The sequence below is a fragment of the Salmo salar genome, chromosome 22 (genome assembly GCF_965601325.2).
Source record: "Salmo salar chromosome 22, fSalSal1, whole genome shotgun sequence".
Classification (NCBI taxonomy): domain Eukaryota; kingdom Metazoa; phylum Chordata; class Actinopteri; order Salmoniformes; family Salmonidae; genus Salmo; species Salmo salar.
In genome coordinates this window covers 59,309,270-59,329,621 of record NC_138312.1, presented here as the reverse complement: position 1 = coordinate 59,329,621, position 20,352 = coordinate 59,309,270, and the positions used below count along the sequence as shown (strand labels likewise).

The 20,352-nt window shown below is 40.6% G+C and overlaps 1 protein-coding gene across 1 annotated transcript in view; it reads left to right on the top strand.

The window, feature by feature from the left end:
* Nucleotides 1–20,352, top strand: part of rnf123 (ring finger protein 123) — a 274,648-nt gene that overhangs the window by 104,423 nt on the left and 149,873 nt on the right. The window contains exons 33-34 of the mRNA XM_014168342.3: nt 13,328–13,403; nt 19,589–19,673. Coding sequence (XP_014023817.1) covers nt 13,328–13,403; nt 19,589–19,673 — 161 coding nt within the window. The remainder of the gene's footprint in view (nt 1–13,327; nt 13,404–19,588; nt 19,674–20,352) is intronic.

Sequence of the window (20,352 nt, the reverse complement as noted above, 5' to 3'; positions counted from 1 at the left end):
CAATCCAAGTCTCAATCCACCGCATCCGTCTATCACACTTCCGCGTCTGCGTTGAAAAGTGGCTGAGCTAGAGTGTGTTTGTCAGACCATGAGACGTCCTGAAAATCCGTCTTCTCACTAAATCGTCTGTACGGTTTGAGCTATACATTAATGTGACCCCTCGGTGGAAAGGTGAGTGTCTCACCAACACGTACATGTTGGTTGTTCTGCTCAAGGAAAAAAATGAATGGAAGTATATATGGAGGTAGTTTAGTGCCAAAAATAATGGGTTAAATACATAAACAAAACCAAAAAATGTTTCCTGATCTTTCTTATATATCTCAGATATAGGACAGACACTTCAAAACAAAGATTTTTTGGGGGGGGTTTATCTGTTGTTCCATGTAGTTCATCTGTTATTCAATGTGTTTCTATGGGCTAATAGCAGTAATCTGTTATTCAATGTGTTTCTATGGGCTAATAGCAGTAAGGACTATCTGTTATTCAATGTGTTTCTATTGGCTAATAGCAGTAATCTGTTATTCAATGTGTTTCTATGGGCTAATAGCAGTAATCTGTTATTCAATGTGTTTCTATGGGCTAATAGCAGTAATCTGTTATTCAATGTGTTTCTATGGGCTAATAGCAGTAATCTGTTATTCAATGTGTTTCTATGGGCTAATAGCAGTAAGGACGATCTGTTATTCAATGTGTTTCTATGGGCTAATAGCAGTAACCTGTTATTCAATGTGTTTCTATGGGCTAATAGCAGTAAGGACTATCTGTTATTCAATGTGTTTCTATTGGCTAATAGCAGTAATCTGTTATTCAATGTGTTTCTATTGGCTAATAGCAGTAATCTGTTATTCAATGCGTTTCTATGGGCTAATAGCAGTAAGGACGATCTGTTATTCAATGTGTTTCTATGGGCTAATAGCAGTAATCTGTTATTCAATGTGTTTCTATGGGCTAATAGCAGTAAGGACTATCTGTTATTCAATGTGTTTCTATGGGCTAATAGCAGTAAGGACTATCTGTTATTCAATGTGTTTCTATGGGCTAATAGCAGTAATCTGTTATTCAATGTGTTTCTATTGGCTAATAGCAGTAAGGACTATCTGTTATTCAATGTGTTTCTATTGGCTAATAGCAGTAATCTGTTATTCAATGTGTTTCTATTGGCTAATAGCAGTAAGGACTATCTGTTATTCAATGTGTTTCTATTGGCTAATAGCAGTAAGGACTATCTGTTATTCAATGTGTTTCTATTGGCTAATAGCAGTAAGGACTATCTGTTATTCAATGTGTTTCTATTGGCTAATAGCAGTAAGGACTATCTGTTATTCAATGTGTTTCTATTGGCTAATAGCAGTAATCTGTTATTCAATGTGTTTCTATTGGCTAATAGCAGTAATCTGTTATTCAATGTGTTTCTATGGGCTAATAGCAGTAAGGACGATCTGTTATTCAATGTGTTTCTATTGGCTAATAGCAGTAATCTGTTATTCAATGTGTTTCTATTGACTAATAGCAGTAAGGACTATCTGTTATTCAATGTGTTTCTATTGGCTAATAGCAGTAATCTGTTATTCAATGTGTTTCTATGGGCTAATAGCAGTAATCTGTTATTCAATGTGTTTCTATTGGCTAATAGCAGTAAGGACTATCTGTTATTCAATGTGTTTCTATTGGCTAATAGCAGTAATCTGTTATTCAATGTGTTTCTATGGGCTAATAGCAGTAAGGACTATCTGTTATTCAATGTGTTTCTATGGGCTAACAACAGTAATCTGTTATTCAATGTGTTTCTATGGGCTAACAACAGTAATCTGTTATTCAATGTGTTTCTATGGGCTAACAGCAGTAATCTGTTATTCAATGTGTTTCTATGGGCTAATAGCAGTAAGGACGATCTGTTATTCAATGTGTTTCTATGGGCTAATAGCAGTAACCTGTTATTCAATGTGTTTCTATGGGCTAATAGCAGTAAGGACTATCTGTTATTCAATGTGTTTCTATGGGCTAATAGCAGTAAGGACTATCTGTTATTCAATGTGTTTCTATGGGCTAATAGCAGTAATCTGTTATTCAATGTGTTTCTATTGGCTAATAGCAGTAAGGACTATCTGTTATTCAATGTGTTTCTATTGGCTAATAGCAGTAATCTGTTATTCAATGTGTTTCTATTGGCTAATAGCAGTAATCTGTTATTCAATGTGTTTCTATGGGCTAATAGCAGTAAGGACTATCTGTTATTCAATGTGTTTCTATGGGTTAATAGCAGTAATCTGTTATTCAATGTGTTTCTATTGGCTAATAGCAGTAATCTGTTATTCAATGTGTTTCTATGGGCTAATAGCAGTAATCTGTTATTCAATGTGTTTCTATTGGCTAATAGCAGTAAGGACTATCTGTTATTCAATGTGTTTCTATTGGCTAATAGCAGTAATCTGTTATTCAATGTGTTTCTATTGGCTAATAGCAGTAATCTGTTATTCAATGTGTTTCTATTGGCTAATAGCAGTAAGGACTATCTGTTATTCAATGTGTTTCTATGGGCTAACAGCAGTAATCTGTTATTCAATGTGTTTCTATGGGCTAACAACAGTAATCTGTTATTCAATGTGTTTCTATGGGCTAATAGCAGTAATCTGTTATTCAATGTGTTTCTATGGGCTAACAACAGTAATCTGTTATTCAATGTGTTTCTATGGGCTAATAGCAGTAAGGACTATCTGTTATTCAATGTGTTTCTATTGGCTAATAGCAGTAAGGACTATCTGTTATTCAATGTGTTTCTATGGGCTAATAGCAGTAAGGACTATCTGTTATTCAATGTGTTTCTATGGGCTAATAGCAGTAATCTGTTATTCAATGTGTTTCTATGGGCTAATAGCAGTAATCTGTTATTCAATGTGTTTCTATGGGCTAATAGCAGTAAGGACTATCTGTTATTCAATGTGTTTCTATGGGCTAACAGCAGTAATCTGTTATTCAATGTGTTTCTATGGGCTAATAGCAGTAATCTGTTATTCAATGTGTTTCTATGGGCTAATAGCAGTAATCTGTTATTCAATGTGTTTCTATGGGCTAACAGCAGTAATCTGTTATTCAATGTGTTTCTATGGGCTAATAGCAGTAATCTGTTATTCAATGTGTTTCTATGGGCTAATAGCAGTAATCTGTTATTCAATGTGTTTCTATGGGCTAATAGCAGTAATCTGTTATTCAATGTGTTTCTATGGGCTAATAGCAGTAATCTGTTATTCAATGTGTTTCTATGGGCTAATAGCAGTAATCTGTTATTCAATGTGTTTCTATGGGCTAATAGCAGTAAGGACGATCTGTTATTCAATGTGTTTCTATGGGCTAATAGCAGTAATCTGTTATTCAATGTGTTTCTATGGGCTAATAGCAGTAATCTGTTATTCAATGTGTTTCTATGGGTTAATAGCAGTAAGGACTATCTGTTATTCAATGTGTTTCTATGGGCTAATAGCAGTAATCTGTTATTCAATGTGTTTCTATGGGCTAATAGCAGTAACCTGTTATTCAATGTGTTTCTATGGGCTAATAGCAGTAATCTGTTATTCAATGTGTTTCTATGGGCTAATAGCAGTAAGGACTATCTGTTATTCAATGTGTTTCTATGGGCTAACAACAGTAGGACCAAATGCATTGTTTCATGAAATGTTTTAATATTTTTCTGGATGCTTCAAGGCGTATTCAAATTCCAAATCAAATAGCTCAATGATCCATGGTATGACCTTATTAAAACAATTCCATATGTCGGCTTAGACAGCAGAGGGTTACCTAGATAGTCGGGTAAACAAAAAAGTGCAAAACCAAGTTTATCGTCTGTGTTCCGCTGGATGTTCGCTGCTGTTCATCGTGTACACACACACACACACACACACACACACACACACACACACACACACACACACACACAAAGAGAGCAGATCATCAACGGACACCCGTTCTGTTCTCTAATGAACGTTAACGGGTAATAGTGTTGAATTAATTAGGAAGTTTTCAGAGGAAGTTTCGAAATGTGCTGCCATCTTTTCATTATCACTCATCATCATCGGCTCTCTCCTTCAATGCCATGTTGTCTTCATGCAATACAAGGTGTTTGAGTTCCTGTGTGTATGAGTGCAAGTCCCACGTGAACACTCTCTCTCTCTCTCTCTCTCTCTCTCTCTCTCAGCAGCTAATTGAAACTAACGCCTGGTACAGCATGTTCTCTCTGTCAAGCTCTCTTTGTCTCGCACTCTCTGCAATACAAGGAGTGTGTGTGTGTGTGTGTGTGTGTGTGTGTGTGTGTGTGTGTGTGTGTGTGTGTGTGTGTGTGTGTGTGTGTGTGTGTGTGTGTGTGTGTGTGTGTGTGTGTGTGTGTGTGTGTGTGTGTGTGTGTGTGTGTGTGTGTGTGTGTGTGTGTGTGTGTGTGTGTGTGTGTGTGTGTGTGTGTGTGTGTGTGTGTGTGTGTGTCTAATGTGAACACTGTCTCCAGCTAGGTTGGAATCAGCAGTTAATTGAAACTAACCCCATGGAACCGCATGTTCTCTCTCCTCTGATTAAAGATGAGCTTTATTAGCATGAATGACAAAGCCACTGTTTCTGAAGAGAAGCGAGATACTAACAATAACAGTAAAAAAAATTATAACAAGTTACACTTTATATTAAGTTGACCCTATTACTATGTAACACAGTAATAACTGTTAAAATAGTAATTGCATAGGTCTTACTGTCTCTCTCTCTCTCTCTCTCTCTCTCTCTCTCATGGCAGTCGGGTTGTTGTGGAATCCGTTATTACACATTCACTTCCTGAAGGTTATTCCACATGTGTGGAACTACTGGTGTTATTACACATTCACTTCCTGAAGGTTATTCCACATGTGTGGAACTACTGGTGTTATTACACATTCACTTCCTGAAGGTTATTCCACATGTGGAACTACTGGTGTTATTACACATTCACTTCCTGAAGATTATTCCACATGTGGAACTACTGGTGTTATTACACGTTCTGTAGTTCCACTAAGTAACTAATGTTTTGTGATTACACATTTTAAAATCACTGTATTAATCATTTAAACCAACATATGAGGTTGTTCCATGTACAGTTGAAGTCGGACGTTTACATACACTTAAGTGGGAGTCATTGACACTCGTTTTTCAACCACTCCACAAATGTCTTGTTAACAAACTATAGTTTTGGAAAGTCGGTTAGGACATCTACTTTGTGCATGACACAAGTAATTTTTCCAACAATTGTTTACAGACAGATTATTTCACGTATAATTCACTGTATCACAATTCCAGTGGGTCAGAAGTTTACATACACTAAGTTGACTGTGCCTTTAAACAACTTGGAAAATTCCAGAAAATGATGTCATGGCTTTAGAATCTTCTGATAGGCTAATTGACATCATTTGAGTCATTCGGAGGTTTACCTGTGGATGTATTTCAAGGCCTACTTTCAAATTCAGTGCCTCTTTGCTTGACATCATGGAAAATCAATAGAAATCAGCCAAGACCTCAGAAAATAAATTGTAGACCTCCACAAGTCTGGTTCATCCTTGGGAGCAATTTCCAAACACCTGAAGGTACCACGTTCATCTGTACATACAATAGAATGCAAGTATAAATACCATGGGACCACGCAGCCGTCAAACCGCTCAGGAAGGAGACGCGTTCTGTCTCCTAGAGATGAACGTGCTTTGGTGTGAAAAGTGCAAATCAATCCCAGAACAACAGCAAAGGACCTTGTGAAGATGCTGGAGTAAACAGGTACAAAAGTATCTATACCCACAGTAAAACAAGTCCTATATCGACATAACCTGAAAGGCTGCTCAGCAAGGAAGAAGCCACTGCTCCAAAACCGCCATAATAAAGCCAGACTACAGTTTGCAACTGCACATGGGGACAAAGATTGTACTTTTTGTTGAGATGTCCTCTGGTCTGATGAAACAAAAATAGAACTGTTTGACCATAATGACCATCGTTATGTTTGGAGGAAAAAAGGGGGAGGCTTGCAAGCTGAAGAACACCATCCCAACCGTGAAGCACGGGGGTGGCAGCATCATGTTGTGGGGGTGCTTTGTTGCAGGAGGGACTGGTGCACTTCACAAAATATATGGCATCATGAGGACGGACATTTATGTGGATATATTGAAGCAACATCTCAAGACATCAGTCAGGATGTTAAAGCTTAATCGCAAATGGGTCTTCCAAATGGACAATGACCACAAGCATACTGCCAAAGTTGTGGCAAAATGGCATAAGGACTACAAAGTCAAGGTATTGGAGTGGCCATCACAAAGCCCTGACCTCAATCCTATAGAAAATTTGTGGGCAGAACTGAAAATACGTTTGCGAGCAAGGAAGCCTACAAACCTGACTCAGTTACACCAGCTCTGTCAGGAGGAATGGGCCAAAATTTACCCAACTTATTGTTGGAAGCTTGTGGAAGGCTACTCGAAATGTTTGTCCCAAGTTAAACAATTTAAAGGCAATGCTACCGAATACTAAATTGAGTGTATGTAAACTTCTGACCCACTGGAAATGTGATAAAAGAAATTAAAGCTGAAATTAATAATTCTCTCTACTATTATTCAGACATTTTCACATTCTTAAAATGAAGTGGTGATCCTAACTGACCTAAGAAAGGGATTTTTTCCTAGGATTAAATGTCAGGAATTGTGAAAAACTGAGTTAAAATGTATTTGGCTAAGGTGTATGTAAACTTCTGACTTCAACTGTAACTGCATGGTGCCACTACCATTAAATCCACATGTATGTTACAACAAGGTTAATAAATAGGCTAAGACCAGGTAACGCCAGGTTCAATACCGGTCTCCCGAGTGGAGCAGCGGTGTAAGGCACTGAATCTCAGTGCTTGAGGTGTCACTACAGACCAGACCTCTGGTTTGATTCCAGGCTCTTTCACAAGCGGCCGTGATTGGGAGTCCCATAGGGCGGAGCGGAATTGGGCCGGGTTTGGCCGGAGTAGGCCGTCATTGTTCTTAACCAACTATCCTAGTTAAATAAAGGTGAAATAAAAAATATACTAATATAAACGTCTACTCATTTTCTATTTTGTTTTTTTCCATGCTGTGACCTGGCTCAAAGGCTATACCGAATCAAGTGTAATGTAAGAATGATTTAGTTTCATAGGATATACTTTATCATGTAAATACCCAAGAGCAAGCAACTTAATGTAAAGTGAAACCCATTAGGGTACACCTTTTATAATCACCTACCCATTAGGGTACACCCTTTATAATCACCTACCCATTAGGGTACACCCTTTATAATCACCTACCCATTAGGATACACCTTTTATAATCACCTACCCATTAGGGTACACCTTTTATAATCACCTACCCATTAGGGTACACCCTTTATAATCACCTACCCATTAGGGTACACCCTTTATAATCACCTACCCATTAGGGTACACCTTTTATAATCACCTACCCATTAGGGTACACCTTTTATAATCACCTACCCATTAGGATACACCCTTTATAATCACCTACCAGTAGGGTACACCCTTTATAATCACCTACCCATTAGGGTACACCCTTTGTCGACAATAGGCTAACGAGGAGAAATTAGGAGACAGGAGGACATTTACGAGCGACCCTTTTAGTTTCATTGTACTTTGTTACGTTGTAAAGTAATCTAACAACCAACTATGTTACTACAAGGGATATACATGTGTTTACAATGTACTTACCCAGGAGCAACTTAATGTAAAGTGATTATTTTTATGACTTTGTAGTTACCATGTAACAAACTTAGCAGACACTAGGCTAACCCAGAGAAATAAGGAGACAGGATAGCTTTTCAGTTTGACATTACTTTAAAAAACCCTGTCGTGGAAAATTCTTTATTAATAAGTGAGAGACTTTATTTCTTCAAACAATCAATATTTATTGTCGATTTTATATATTTCTTTGCAATAATGAAGCTGGTCAACGACCACTCCATCGGTGATCGTTGAGAGCCCAACATTACAGAGGAATCATGGTTGTTATATAGCTGCCACTAAACATGCTTAGTCATGGCTGGTTCCACCCCTCCCCGGCAGCTCGGGGCATCACACAGGCTGTCTTGGGTTCATCTTGTGAGTTACGTGCACCGGCTGTTGTTTCTCAGACACAAAGATGTTCTACTCCTCCAGGCTATCTCGGGTCACAAACACCAACTCATTCTATGGAATGCAGGCTGTAGGTTTTATCACCAAGCCATTACAAATCAATTGCTAGCGCCCAAGCCCCAGAAGCCCAACTCAGTCACACTCACAAAGATGAGAGTACTCATCAAAGCTATTCGATGCATAATCAGTGTTATAGCAATCTTGTAATTTTTCTACCATATCCCTAGAGTTGATTGTCGTACTGGTTTGTCATTCTAAGTAACATAATACACAAATCCCAATTCTATCAGTTTAAGCTAGAGATAACCTTTTTTTTTGTTGCATTGGATCCACCACATCTGCTGATGTCGCAGTTCTGCACCTGCGGTTGAAGTGGTGTTTGTTAGACTTATTCTAAAAATGTATTTTAACTGTTTTTTTCCCTCATCAATCTACACACAATACTCCATATCACATTTACATAAGTATTCAGACCCTTTACTCAGTACTTTGTTGAAGCACCTTTGGCAGCAATAACAGCATCAATGCTTCTTTGGTATGACGCTACAAGCTTGGAACACCTGTATTTAGGGAGTTTCTCCCATTCTTCTCTGCAGATCCTCTCAAGCTCTGTCAGGTTGGATGGGGAGCGTTGTTGGATGGGGAGCGTTGCTGCACAGCTATCTTCAGGTCTCTCCAGAGATGTTCGATCCAGGTCAAGTCTGATCTCTGGCTGCACCACTCAAGGACATTCAGAGACTTGTCCAGAAGCCACTCCTGTGTTGTCTTGGCTGTTTGCTTAGGATCGTTGTCCTGTTGGAAGGTGAACCTTCGCCCCAGTCTGAGAACCTGCTCCAGAGCACTCAGGACTTCATCAATGATCTCTGTACTTTTCTCTGTTCATATTTCCCTCGATCTTGACTAGTCTCCCAGTCCCTCCCGCTGAAAAACATCCCCACAGCATGATGCTGTCACCACCATGCTTCACCGTAGGGATGGTGCCAGGTTTCCTCCAGACGTGACACTTGGCATTCAGACCTAATTTTTGTTTCATCAGACCAGAGAGTCTTGTTCTCCCATCTCCACAGAGGAGCTCTGTCAGAGTGACCATCAGGTACTTGGTCACCTCACTGACAAAGGCCCTTCTCCCCCTATTGCTCAGTTTGGCCGGGCGGCCAGCTCTAGGAAGAGTCTTGTTGGTTCCAAACTTCTTCCATTCAAGAATGATGGAGGCCTCTGTGTTCTTGGAACTTCAATGCTGAAGAAATTTGTTGGTACCCTTCCCCAGATCTGTGCCTCGACACAATCCTGTCTCGGAGCTCTACAGACAATTCTTTCGACCTCATGGCTTGGTTTTTGCTCTGACCTGCACAGTCAACTGTGGGACCTTATACAGATGGGTGTGTGCCTTTTCCAAATCATGTCCAATCAATTGAATTTACCACAGGTGGACTCCGATCAAGTTGTAGGAACATCTCAAGGATGATCAATGGAAACAGGATGCACCTGAGTTCAATTTCAAGTCTCATACCAAAGGGTCTGAATACTTATGTAAATACGGTATTACTGTTTTTTTTTATACATTTGCAAACATTTCTAAAAACCTGTTTTCCATTTGTCGTTATGTGGTATTGTGTGTGGATTGATTAGATGTAATGTTTTTCCTCATCAATTTTAGAGTAAGGCTGTAACGTAACAAAATGTATAAAAAGTCTAGGGGTATGAATACTTTCTGAATGCACTGTATAAAGGTAGTTTTGTGCTACCGGTCAAAAGTTTTAGAACAACTATACATTCAAAGGTTTTTCTTTATTTTTACTATTTTCTACATTGTAGAATACTAGTGAAGACATCAAAACTATGAAATAACACATTTGGAATAATATAGTAACCAAAAAAGTGTTAAACAAATCAAAATATTTTTGAGATTCTTCAAGTAGCCGCCCTTTTCCTCTGACAGCTTTGCACACTCTTGGCATTCTCTCAACTAGCTTCACCTGGAATGCTTTTCCAACAGTCGTGAAGGAATTCCCACATTCTGAGCACTTGTTGGCTGCTTTTCCTTTGCTCTGCGGTCTGACTCATCCCAAACCATCTCAATTGTGTTGAGGTCGGGTGATTGTGGAGGCCGGGTCATCTGATGCAGCACTCCATCACTCTCCTTCTTGTTCAAATAGCCCTTACACAGCCTGGAGGTGTGTTGGGTCATTGTCCTGTTGAAAAACAAATGATAGTCCCAATAAGCCAAACTAGATGGGATAGCTTACGGCTAGGGGTTCCGCTAGCGGAAAGTTTCGACAACATCGGGTGAAATGGCAGAGTGCGAAATTCCCCAAAAATTATTAGAAATATTTAACTTTCATACATTCACAAGTGCAATACACCAAATTAAAGCTTAACTTCTTGTTAATCTAGCCACCGTGTCAGCTTTCAAAAAGGCTTTATGGCGAAAGCAAACCATGCTATTATCTGAGGACAGCACCCCATCAAACAAACACATGACAATCGTAATTCAACCCGCCAAGCGCGACACAAAACTCAGAAATAACGATATAATTCATGCCTTACCTTTGAAGATCTTCTTCTGTTGGCACTCCAATATGTCCCATAAACATCATAAATGGTCCTTTTGTTCGATAAATTCCGTCGTTATATCTCCAAGATGTCCATTTATTTGGCGCGTTTGATTTAAAAAAACACTGGTTCCAACTCGCGCAACATGACTACAAAATATCTAATAAGTTACCTGTAATCTTGATCCAAACATTTCAAACAACTTTCCAAATACAACTTTAGGTATTTTTTTATGCAAATAATCTAAAATTTATGACGAGATAAACTGTGTTAAATACCAGACGAAAACAAAGTGGAGCGAGCTTTCAGGTCGCGCACCCCAACCACAACCCAACCACACCCCTCGTTCTGAACAGCCATACATCTTCATTACTCAAAAGAAGCACATCAACCAATTTCTAAAGACTGTTGACATCCAGTGGAAGCGATAGGAACTGCAAGCAAGTGCCTTAGAAATCTAAATCGACATAGAAAACCCATTGAAAACACTGTCACCTCAACAACAACAACAACAACAAAAAAATCCTGGATGGTTTGTCCTCGGGGTTTCGCCTGCCAAATAAGTTCTGTTATACTCACAGACATCATTCAAACTGTTTTAGAAACTTTAGAGCGTTTTCTATCCAAATCAACCAATTATATGCATATCCTAGCTTCTGGGCCTGAGTAGCAGCCAGTTTACTTTGGGCACGCTTTTCATCCAAATACCGAATGCTGCCCCCTATCCTAAAAAAGTTAATGAACATGCACCTGTGGAACGGCTGTTAAGACACTAACAACCTACAGACGGTAGGCAATTAAGGTCACAGTTAAGAAAACCTACGACACTAAAGAACATCACACCTGCGGGACAGGTACAGGATGGCAACAACATCTGCCCGAGTTACACCAGGAACGCACAATCCCTCCATCAGTGCTCAGACTGTCCACAATAGGCTGAGAGAGGCTGGACTGAGGGCTTGTAGGTCTGTTGTAAGGCAAGTCCTCACCAGACATCACCGGCAACAACATCGCCTATGGGCACAAACCCACCGTCGCTGGACCAGACTGGACTGGCAAAAAGTGCTCTTTTATTTAACCTTTAACTAGGCAAGAGTCTATTTACCAACCCTGGTATTACCAGGTCCTAGTCTATTTACCAACCCTGGTATTACCAGGTCCTAATCTATTTACCAACCCTGGTATTACCAGGTCCTAATCTATTTACCAACCCTGGTATTACCAGGTCCTAGTCTATTTACCAACCCTGGTATTACCAGGTCCTAGTCTATTTACCAACCCTGGTATTACCAGGTCCTAGTCTATTTACCAACCCTGGTATTACCAGGTCCTAATCTATTTACCAACCCTGGTATTACCAGGTCCTAGTCTATTTACCAACCCTGGTATTACCAGGTCCTAGTCTATTTACCAACCCTGGTATTACCAGGTCCTAGTCTATTTACCAACCCTGGTATTACCAGGTCCTAATCTATTTACCAACCCTGGTATTACCAGGTCCTAATCTATTTACCAACCCTGGTATTACCAGGTCCTAGTCTATTTACCAACCCTGGTATTACCAGGTCCTAGTCTATTTACCAACCCTGGTATTACCAGGTCCTAATCTATTTACCAACCCTGGTATTACCAGGTCCTAATCTATTTACCAACCCTGGTATTACCAGGTCCTAATCTATTTACCAACCCTGGTATTACCAGGTCCTAGTCTATTTACCAACCCTGGTATTACCAGGTCCTAATCTATTTACCAACCCTGGTATTACCAGGTCCTAATCTATTTACCAACCCTGGTATTACCAGGTCCTAATCTATTTACCAACCCTGGTATTACCAGGTCCTAATCTATTTACCAACCCTGGTATTACCAGGTCCTAGTCTATTTACCAACTCTGGTATTACCAGGTCCTAGTCTATTTACCAACCCTGGTATTACCAGGTCCTAGTCTATTTACCAACCCTGGTATTACCAGGTCCTAGTCTATTTACCAACCCTGGTATTACCAGGTCCTAGTCTATTTACCAACCCTGGTATTACCAGGTCCTAGTCTATTTACCAACCCTGGTATTACCAGGTCCTAATCTATTTACCAACCCTGGTATTACCAGGTCCTAATCTATTTACCAACCCTGGTATTACCAGGTCCTAGTCTATTTACCAAACCATATATAACGTGAATTGGTTGATAGTGACAGATGATGGTTCTCCCTCCCTTGTTTCTCCATCCTCCCTCCCTCACCCACTTAGTGTACCAGCCCAGTCCTGATAATCTAACACTCTCTTCTTCCGGCTGATTGAATGATTCATCAGGTGCAGGATGGACAGATTCTCGACCAGAGCATTGGAAACAAGGATAAATGGATCTAGACAATACACACACGATGTGCTTTTACTTTCTGGTCTGTTTCTTTTAATTGAAAAAAGAACTATTGAATCATTTGTAACTCCCTCCCTCCCTTTTCTCTGTCTCGCTTTCCTTCCTCTCTCTCCCTCATTCCTTCCTTCCTTCCCTCCTGTCTCCGTCTCTCTCTCTCTCTCTCTCTCTCTCTCTCTCTCTCTCTCTCTCTCTCTCTCTCTCTCTCTCTCTCTCTCTCTCTCTCTCTCTCTCTCTCTCTCTCTCTCTCCAGCTTCTGAACCAGGTGTTAAACAGAGTGACCGCAGAGAGGAACCTGTTCGACCGTGTGGTCAACCTCCGTCTCCCAGGTAGTGCTCACTCTCATCCAGTAACTTCTCGTACTCCCAATATTATTGTATACTTCTAGTAGTATTGCAGTATTAAACAAGTAATAGTGTAAGTACAGAGATGACACCACTCTTTCACCAAGTCTGCTATTGACATTCTAAAATCTGTAACTGATACTACCCCTGCAGTGTTATACCACTACAGATGCAGACAGACGAACTGTACCCACTGGTCAATATAATGCAGATGGATATACTGTACCCACTGGTCAATATAATGCAGACAGATATACTGTACCCACTGGTCAATATAATGCAGACAGATATACTGTACCACTGGTCAATATGATGCAGACAGACATACTGTACCCACTGGTCAATATGATGCAGACAGACATACTGTACCCACTGGTCAATATAATGCAGACAGACATACTGTACCCACTGGTCAATATAATGCAGACAGATCTACTGTACCCACTGGTCAATATGATGCAGACATATAATGTACCCACTGGTCAATATAATGCAGACAGATATACTGTACCCACTGGTCAATATGATGCAGACAGACATACTGTACCCACTGGTCAATATAATGCAGACAGATATACTGTACCACTGGTCAATATAATGCAGACATACTGTACCCACTGGTCAATCTGATGCAGACATACTGTACCCACTGGTCAATCTGATGCAGACATACTGTACCCACTGGTCAATATAATGCAGACATACTGTACCCACTGGTCAATCTGATGCAGACATACTGTACCCACTGGTCAATATGATGCAGACAGATATACTGTACACACTGGTCAATCTGATGCAGATATACTGTACCCACTGGTCAATATGATGCAGACAGATATACTGTACCCACTGGTCAATATGATGCAGATATACTGTACCCACTGGTCAATATGATGCAGACAGACATACTGTACCCACTGGTCAATATAATGCAGACATACTGTACCCACTGGTCAATATAATGCAGACAGATATACTGTACCCACTGGTCAATATAATGCAGACATACTGTACCCACTGGTCAATATAATGCAGACAGATACAATGTACCCACTGGTCAATATAATGCAGATATACTGTACCCACTGGTCAATATAATGCAGACAGATATACTGTACCCACTGGTCAATATGATGCAGACAGATATACTGTACCCACTTGTCAATATGATGCAGACAGGCATACTGTACCCACTGGTCAATATGATGCAGACAGATATACTGTACCCACTGGTCAATATGATGCAGACATACTGTACCCACTGGTCAATATGATGCAGACAGACATACTGTACCCACTGGTCAATATAATGCAGATATACTGTACCCACTGGTCAATATAATGCAGACAGACATACTGTACCCACTGGTCAATATGATGCAGACATACATACTGTACCCACTGGTCAATATGATGCAGATATACTGTACCCACTGGTCAATATGATGCAGACAGACATACTGTACCCACTGGTCAATATAATGCAGACATACTGTACCCACTGGTCAATATAATGCAGACAGATATACTGTACCCACTGGTCAATATAATGCAGACATACTGTACCCACTGGTCAATATAATGCAGACAGATACAATGTACCCACTGGTCAATATAATGCAGATATACTGTACCCACTGGTCAATATAATGCAGACAGATATACTGTACCCAATGGTCAATATGATGCAGACAGATAGACTGTACCCACTTGTCAATAAGATGCAGAAAGGCATGCTGTACCCACTGGTCAATATGATGCAGACAGATATACTGTACCCACTGGTCAATATGATGCAGACATACTGTACCCACTGGTCAATATGATGCAGACAGACATACTGTACCCACTGGTCAATATATTGCAGACAGACATACTGTACCCACTGGTCAATATGATGCAGACAGACATACTGTACCACTGGTCAATATAATGCAGACAGACATACTGTACCCACTGGTCAATATGATGCAGACAGACATACTGTACCCACTGGTCAATATGATGCAGACATACTGTACCCACTGGTCAATATCATGCAGACATACTGTACCCACTGGTCAATATAATGCAGACAGATATACTGTACCCACTGGTCAATATGATGCAGACAGATATACTGTACCCACTGGTCAATATGATGCAGACAGATATACTGTACCCACTGGTCAATATAATGCAGACAGACATACTGTACCCACTGGTCAATATGATGCAGACAGACACTGTACCCACTGGTCAATATGATGCAGATAAATATACTGTACCCATTGGTCAATCTGATGCAGACATACTGTACCCACTGGTCAATATAATGCAGACAGACATACTGTACCCACTGGTCAATATAATGCAGACAGATATACTGTACCCACTGGTCAATATAATGCAGACAGATATACTGTACCCACTGGTCAATATAATGCAGACAGACATACTGTACCACTGGTCAATATGATGCAGACAGATATACTGTACCCACTGGTCAATATGATGCAGACAGACATACTGTACCCACTGGTCAATATGATGCAGACAGACATACTGTACCCACTGGTCAATATGATGCAGACATACATACTGTACCCACTGGTCAATATGATGCAGACAGACATACTGTACCCACTGGTCAATATAATGCAGACATACATACTGTACCCACTGGTCAATATGATGCAGACAGATATACTGTACCCCCTGGTCAATATAATCAGACAGACATACTGTACCCACTGGTCAATATGATGCAGACAGACATACTGTACCCACTGGTCAATATGATGCAGACAGATATACTGTACCCACTGGTCAATATGATGCAGACAGACATACTGTACCCACTGGTCAATATAATGCAGACAGACATACTGTACCCACTGGTCAATATGATGCAGACAGACATACTGTACCACTGGTCAATATGATGCAGACAGACATACTGTACACACTGGTCAATATGATGCAGACAGACATACTGTACCCACTGGTCAATATGATGCAGACATACTGTACCCACTGGTCAATATGATGCAGACATACTGTACCCACTGGTCAATATAATGCAGACAGATATACTGTACCCACTGGTCAATATGATGCAGACAGATATACTGTACCCACTGGTCAATATGATGCAGACAGATATACTGTACCCACTGGTCAATATAATGCAGACAGACATACTGTACCCACTGGTCAATATGATGCAGACAGACACTGTACCCACTGGTCAATATGATGCAGATAAATATACTGTACCCATTGGTCAATCTGATGCAGACATACTGTACCCACTGGTCAATATAATGCAGACAGATATACTGTACCCACTGGTCAATATAATGCAGACAGATATACTGTACCCACTGGTCAATATGATGCAGACAGATATACTGTACCCACTTGTCAATATGATGCAGACAGGCATACTGTACCCACTGGTCAATATGATGCAGACAGATATACTGTACCCACTGGTCAATATGATGCAGACATACTGTACCCACTGGTCAATATGATGCAGACATACTGTACCCACTGGTCAATATGATGCAGACAGACATACTGTACCCACTGGTCAATATAATGCAGACAGATATACTGTACCCACTGGTCAATATAATGCAGACAGATATACTGTACCCACTGGTCAATATAATGCAGACAGACATACTGTACCACTGGTCAATATGATGCAGACAGATATACTGTACCCACTGGTCAATATGATGCAGACAGACATACTGTACCCACTGGTCAATATGATGCAGACAGACATACTGTACCCACTGGTCAATATGATGCAGACATACATACTGTACCCACTGGTCAATATGATGCAGACATACATACTGTACCCACTGGTCAATATGATGCAGACAGACATACTGTACCCACTGGTCAATATAATGCAGACATACATACTGTACCCACTGGTCAATATGATGCAGACAGATATACTGTACCCACTGGTCAATATGATGCAGACAGACATACTGTACCCACTGGTCAATATGATGCAGACAGACATACTGTACCCACTGGTCAATATGATGCAGACAGACATACTGTACCCACTGGTCAATATGATGCAGACAGACATACTGTACCCACTGGTCAATATAATGCAGACAGACATACTGTACCCACTGGTCAATATGATGCAGACAGATATACTGTACCCACTGGTCAATATAATGCAGACAGACATACTGTACCCACTGGTCAATATAATGCAGACATACTGTACCCACTGGTCAATCTGATGCAGACATGCTGTACCCACTGGTCAATATGATGCAGACAGATATACTGTACCCACTGGTCAATATGATGCAGACATACTGTACCCACTGGTCAATATAATGCAGACAGATAACCTGTACCACTGGTCAATATGATGCAGACAGATATACTGTACCCACTGGTCAATATAATGCAGACAGACATACTGTACCCACTGGTCAATATAATGCAGACATACTGTACCCATTGGTCAATATGATGCAGACATACTGTACCACTGGTCAATATAATGCAGACAGATATACTGTACCCACTGGTCAATATAATGCAGACAGATATACTGTACCACTGGTCAATATGATGCAGACATACTGTACCCACTGGTCAATATGATGCAGACAGATATACTGTACCCACTGGTCAATATGATGCAGACAGATATACTGTACCCACTGGTCAATATGATGCAGACAGATATACTGTACCCACTGGTCAATATGATGCAGACAGATATACTGTACCCACTGGTCAATATAATGCAGACAGACATACTGTACCCACTGGTCAATATAATGCAGACATACTGTACCCACTGGTCAATCTGATGCAGACATGCTGTACCCACTGGTCAATATGATGCAGACAGATATACTGTACCCACTGGTCAATATGATGCAGACATACTGTACCCACTGGTCAATATAATGCAGACAGATAACCTGTACCACTGGTCAATATGATGCAGACAGATATACTGTACCCACTGGTCAATATAATGCAGACAGACATACTGTACCCACTGGTCAATATAATGCAGACATACTGTACCCATTGGTCAATATGATGCAGACATACTGTACCACTGGTCAATATAATGCAGACAGATATACTGTACCCACTGGTCAATATAATGCAGACAGATATACTGTACCACTGGTCAATATAATGCAGACATATATACTTTACCCACTGGTCAATATAATGCAGACAGATAGACTGTTCCTCTAGTCAATGATAACACATCACACCCAGTCTGAAAGATTCAGAGATGAAGGAACTAAAATATGTTGGTCAAGGTAGCATGCCTTCGATAGTTCTCCTGGCCCGAGCTATATTAATATCACACACTTCTGTTAGTGGGTGTTTTCCCTGAGCTACGGTTACTACTTACACTCTGACGTGTGAAAAATCAGATCATTCACTTCAGCTGCAGGAAATGAAGGTTGGGTCCAACTCAGCACAGCCATTCGTCAGAAATGACAACACGGAGCAGTGTGATGCATTATTCACAGCCATTGTGTTCAATGTGCTGACTGATGCGTAGTGTCTTTTTCTAGGAATTGTGTGTGTGTGTGTGTGTCTGGCACTTTACTGATGGGCATTAAGGTCCTCGAGGGGCTGGGGACAAGTGCTTGTTTGGCAGATACACTTTGCTCTCAGTTCCAAATGTTATCCTGAATCACCCGCTTTACCCCTGACTCCAATAATCTGTTTTATTTCTGTGTTTTTATGGGGAGAATCACACTGATCTGGAATATCAAACCCTTCGCAATCTGACAGACTCCCCCCCTAAATATGTCTATTCGTGCAGTTTGAAGAAAGTTGCTAACTAACATTAGCGCAATTACTAACTAAGCACAATGACTGGAACTCTATGAGAACAGCTAGCATGCTAATTAGCTTTGGCTCGTAAAACTACCTTTTTTTTTATCTTCGTTCATACTAGACGCAGAGACATACACATTGTTATCCACAAGTTAATCTGACTCTAGGGAAGTAGATAATCATTTTAAAAGAAATAAAGAACATTTAATATTTCAAATTTATATGGCGCTTTTGAAAATGTGACAAAGTGCTTAACAGCAACCTCGTTCTTTGTACCCGGAGATCTTAACAATGTCTTTCTCTGTGTTCCTGGTGTCCAGGCCTAGAGAGCGTCGACCACTATCCCATCCTAGTGGCTGTAACAGGGATTCTGGTGAGAATCCTGGTGGACTGTGAGAGACAAGGGTAAGTGAATAAGCAGTATTTGCCCCTGGGGGGGAGGGGGGGGTAGTGGACATGGCCAATATCATGGTTTTGGAGGCCCTCTTTCCTGCAGTTCTCAACATTTTTCCATGCGTCAGAGAGAACATTTTACAGTATTAAAGCTAGGTCGTTGCCATTCACACATTTTATCATGGGGCTAAGCGAAAAATGTGAATTTCAAATGTAATTTCCTTCAATTATGCAAATGTTGCCAGTATGCCTTGTTCTTATGCTATCTGAGTGGCTCAAACATTATAACATAAAATTGGTACGGGTCCTTTGCAATAGTTGGACATGTGTAAAACCCTGTCCTTTGTACTCTGCTGTTAATAGTCTGTATCCTGCTGGTTCTCCGGTAATTGTATGGTGGTGGGTTGGTCAGGACTGGACCGGGAGGCGAGCAGGCTGTAATCTCTCTGCCTAGCATGCCACCTCTAACCAGATCTGTGTGTGTGTGTGTGTGTGTGTGTGTGTGTGTGTGTGTGTGTGTGTGTGTGTGTGTGTGTGTGTGTGTGTGTGTGTGTGTGTGTGTGTGTGTGTGTGTGTGTGTGTGTGTGTGTGTGTGTGTGTGTGTGTGTGTGTGTGTGTGTGTGTGTGTGTGTGTGTGTGAACGAGAGACAGCAGTCCTACCCTGTCCTCATTATTTTCTATCCCAGTGAAT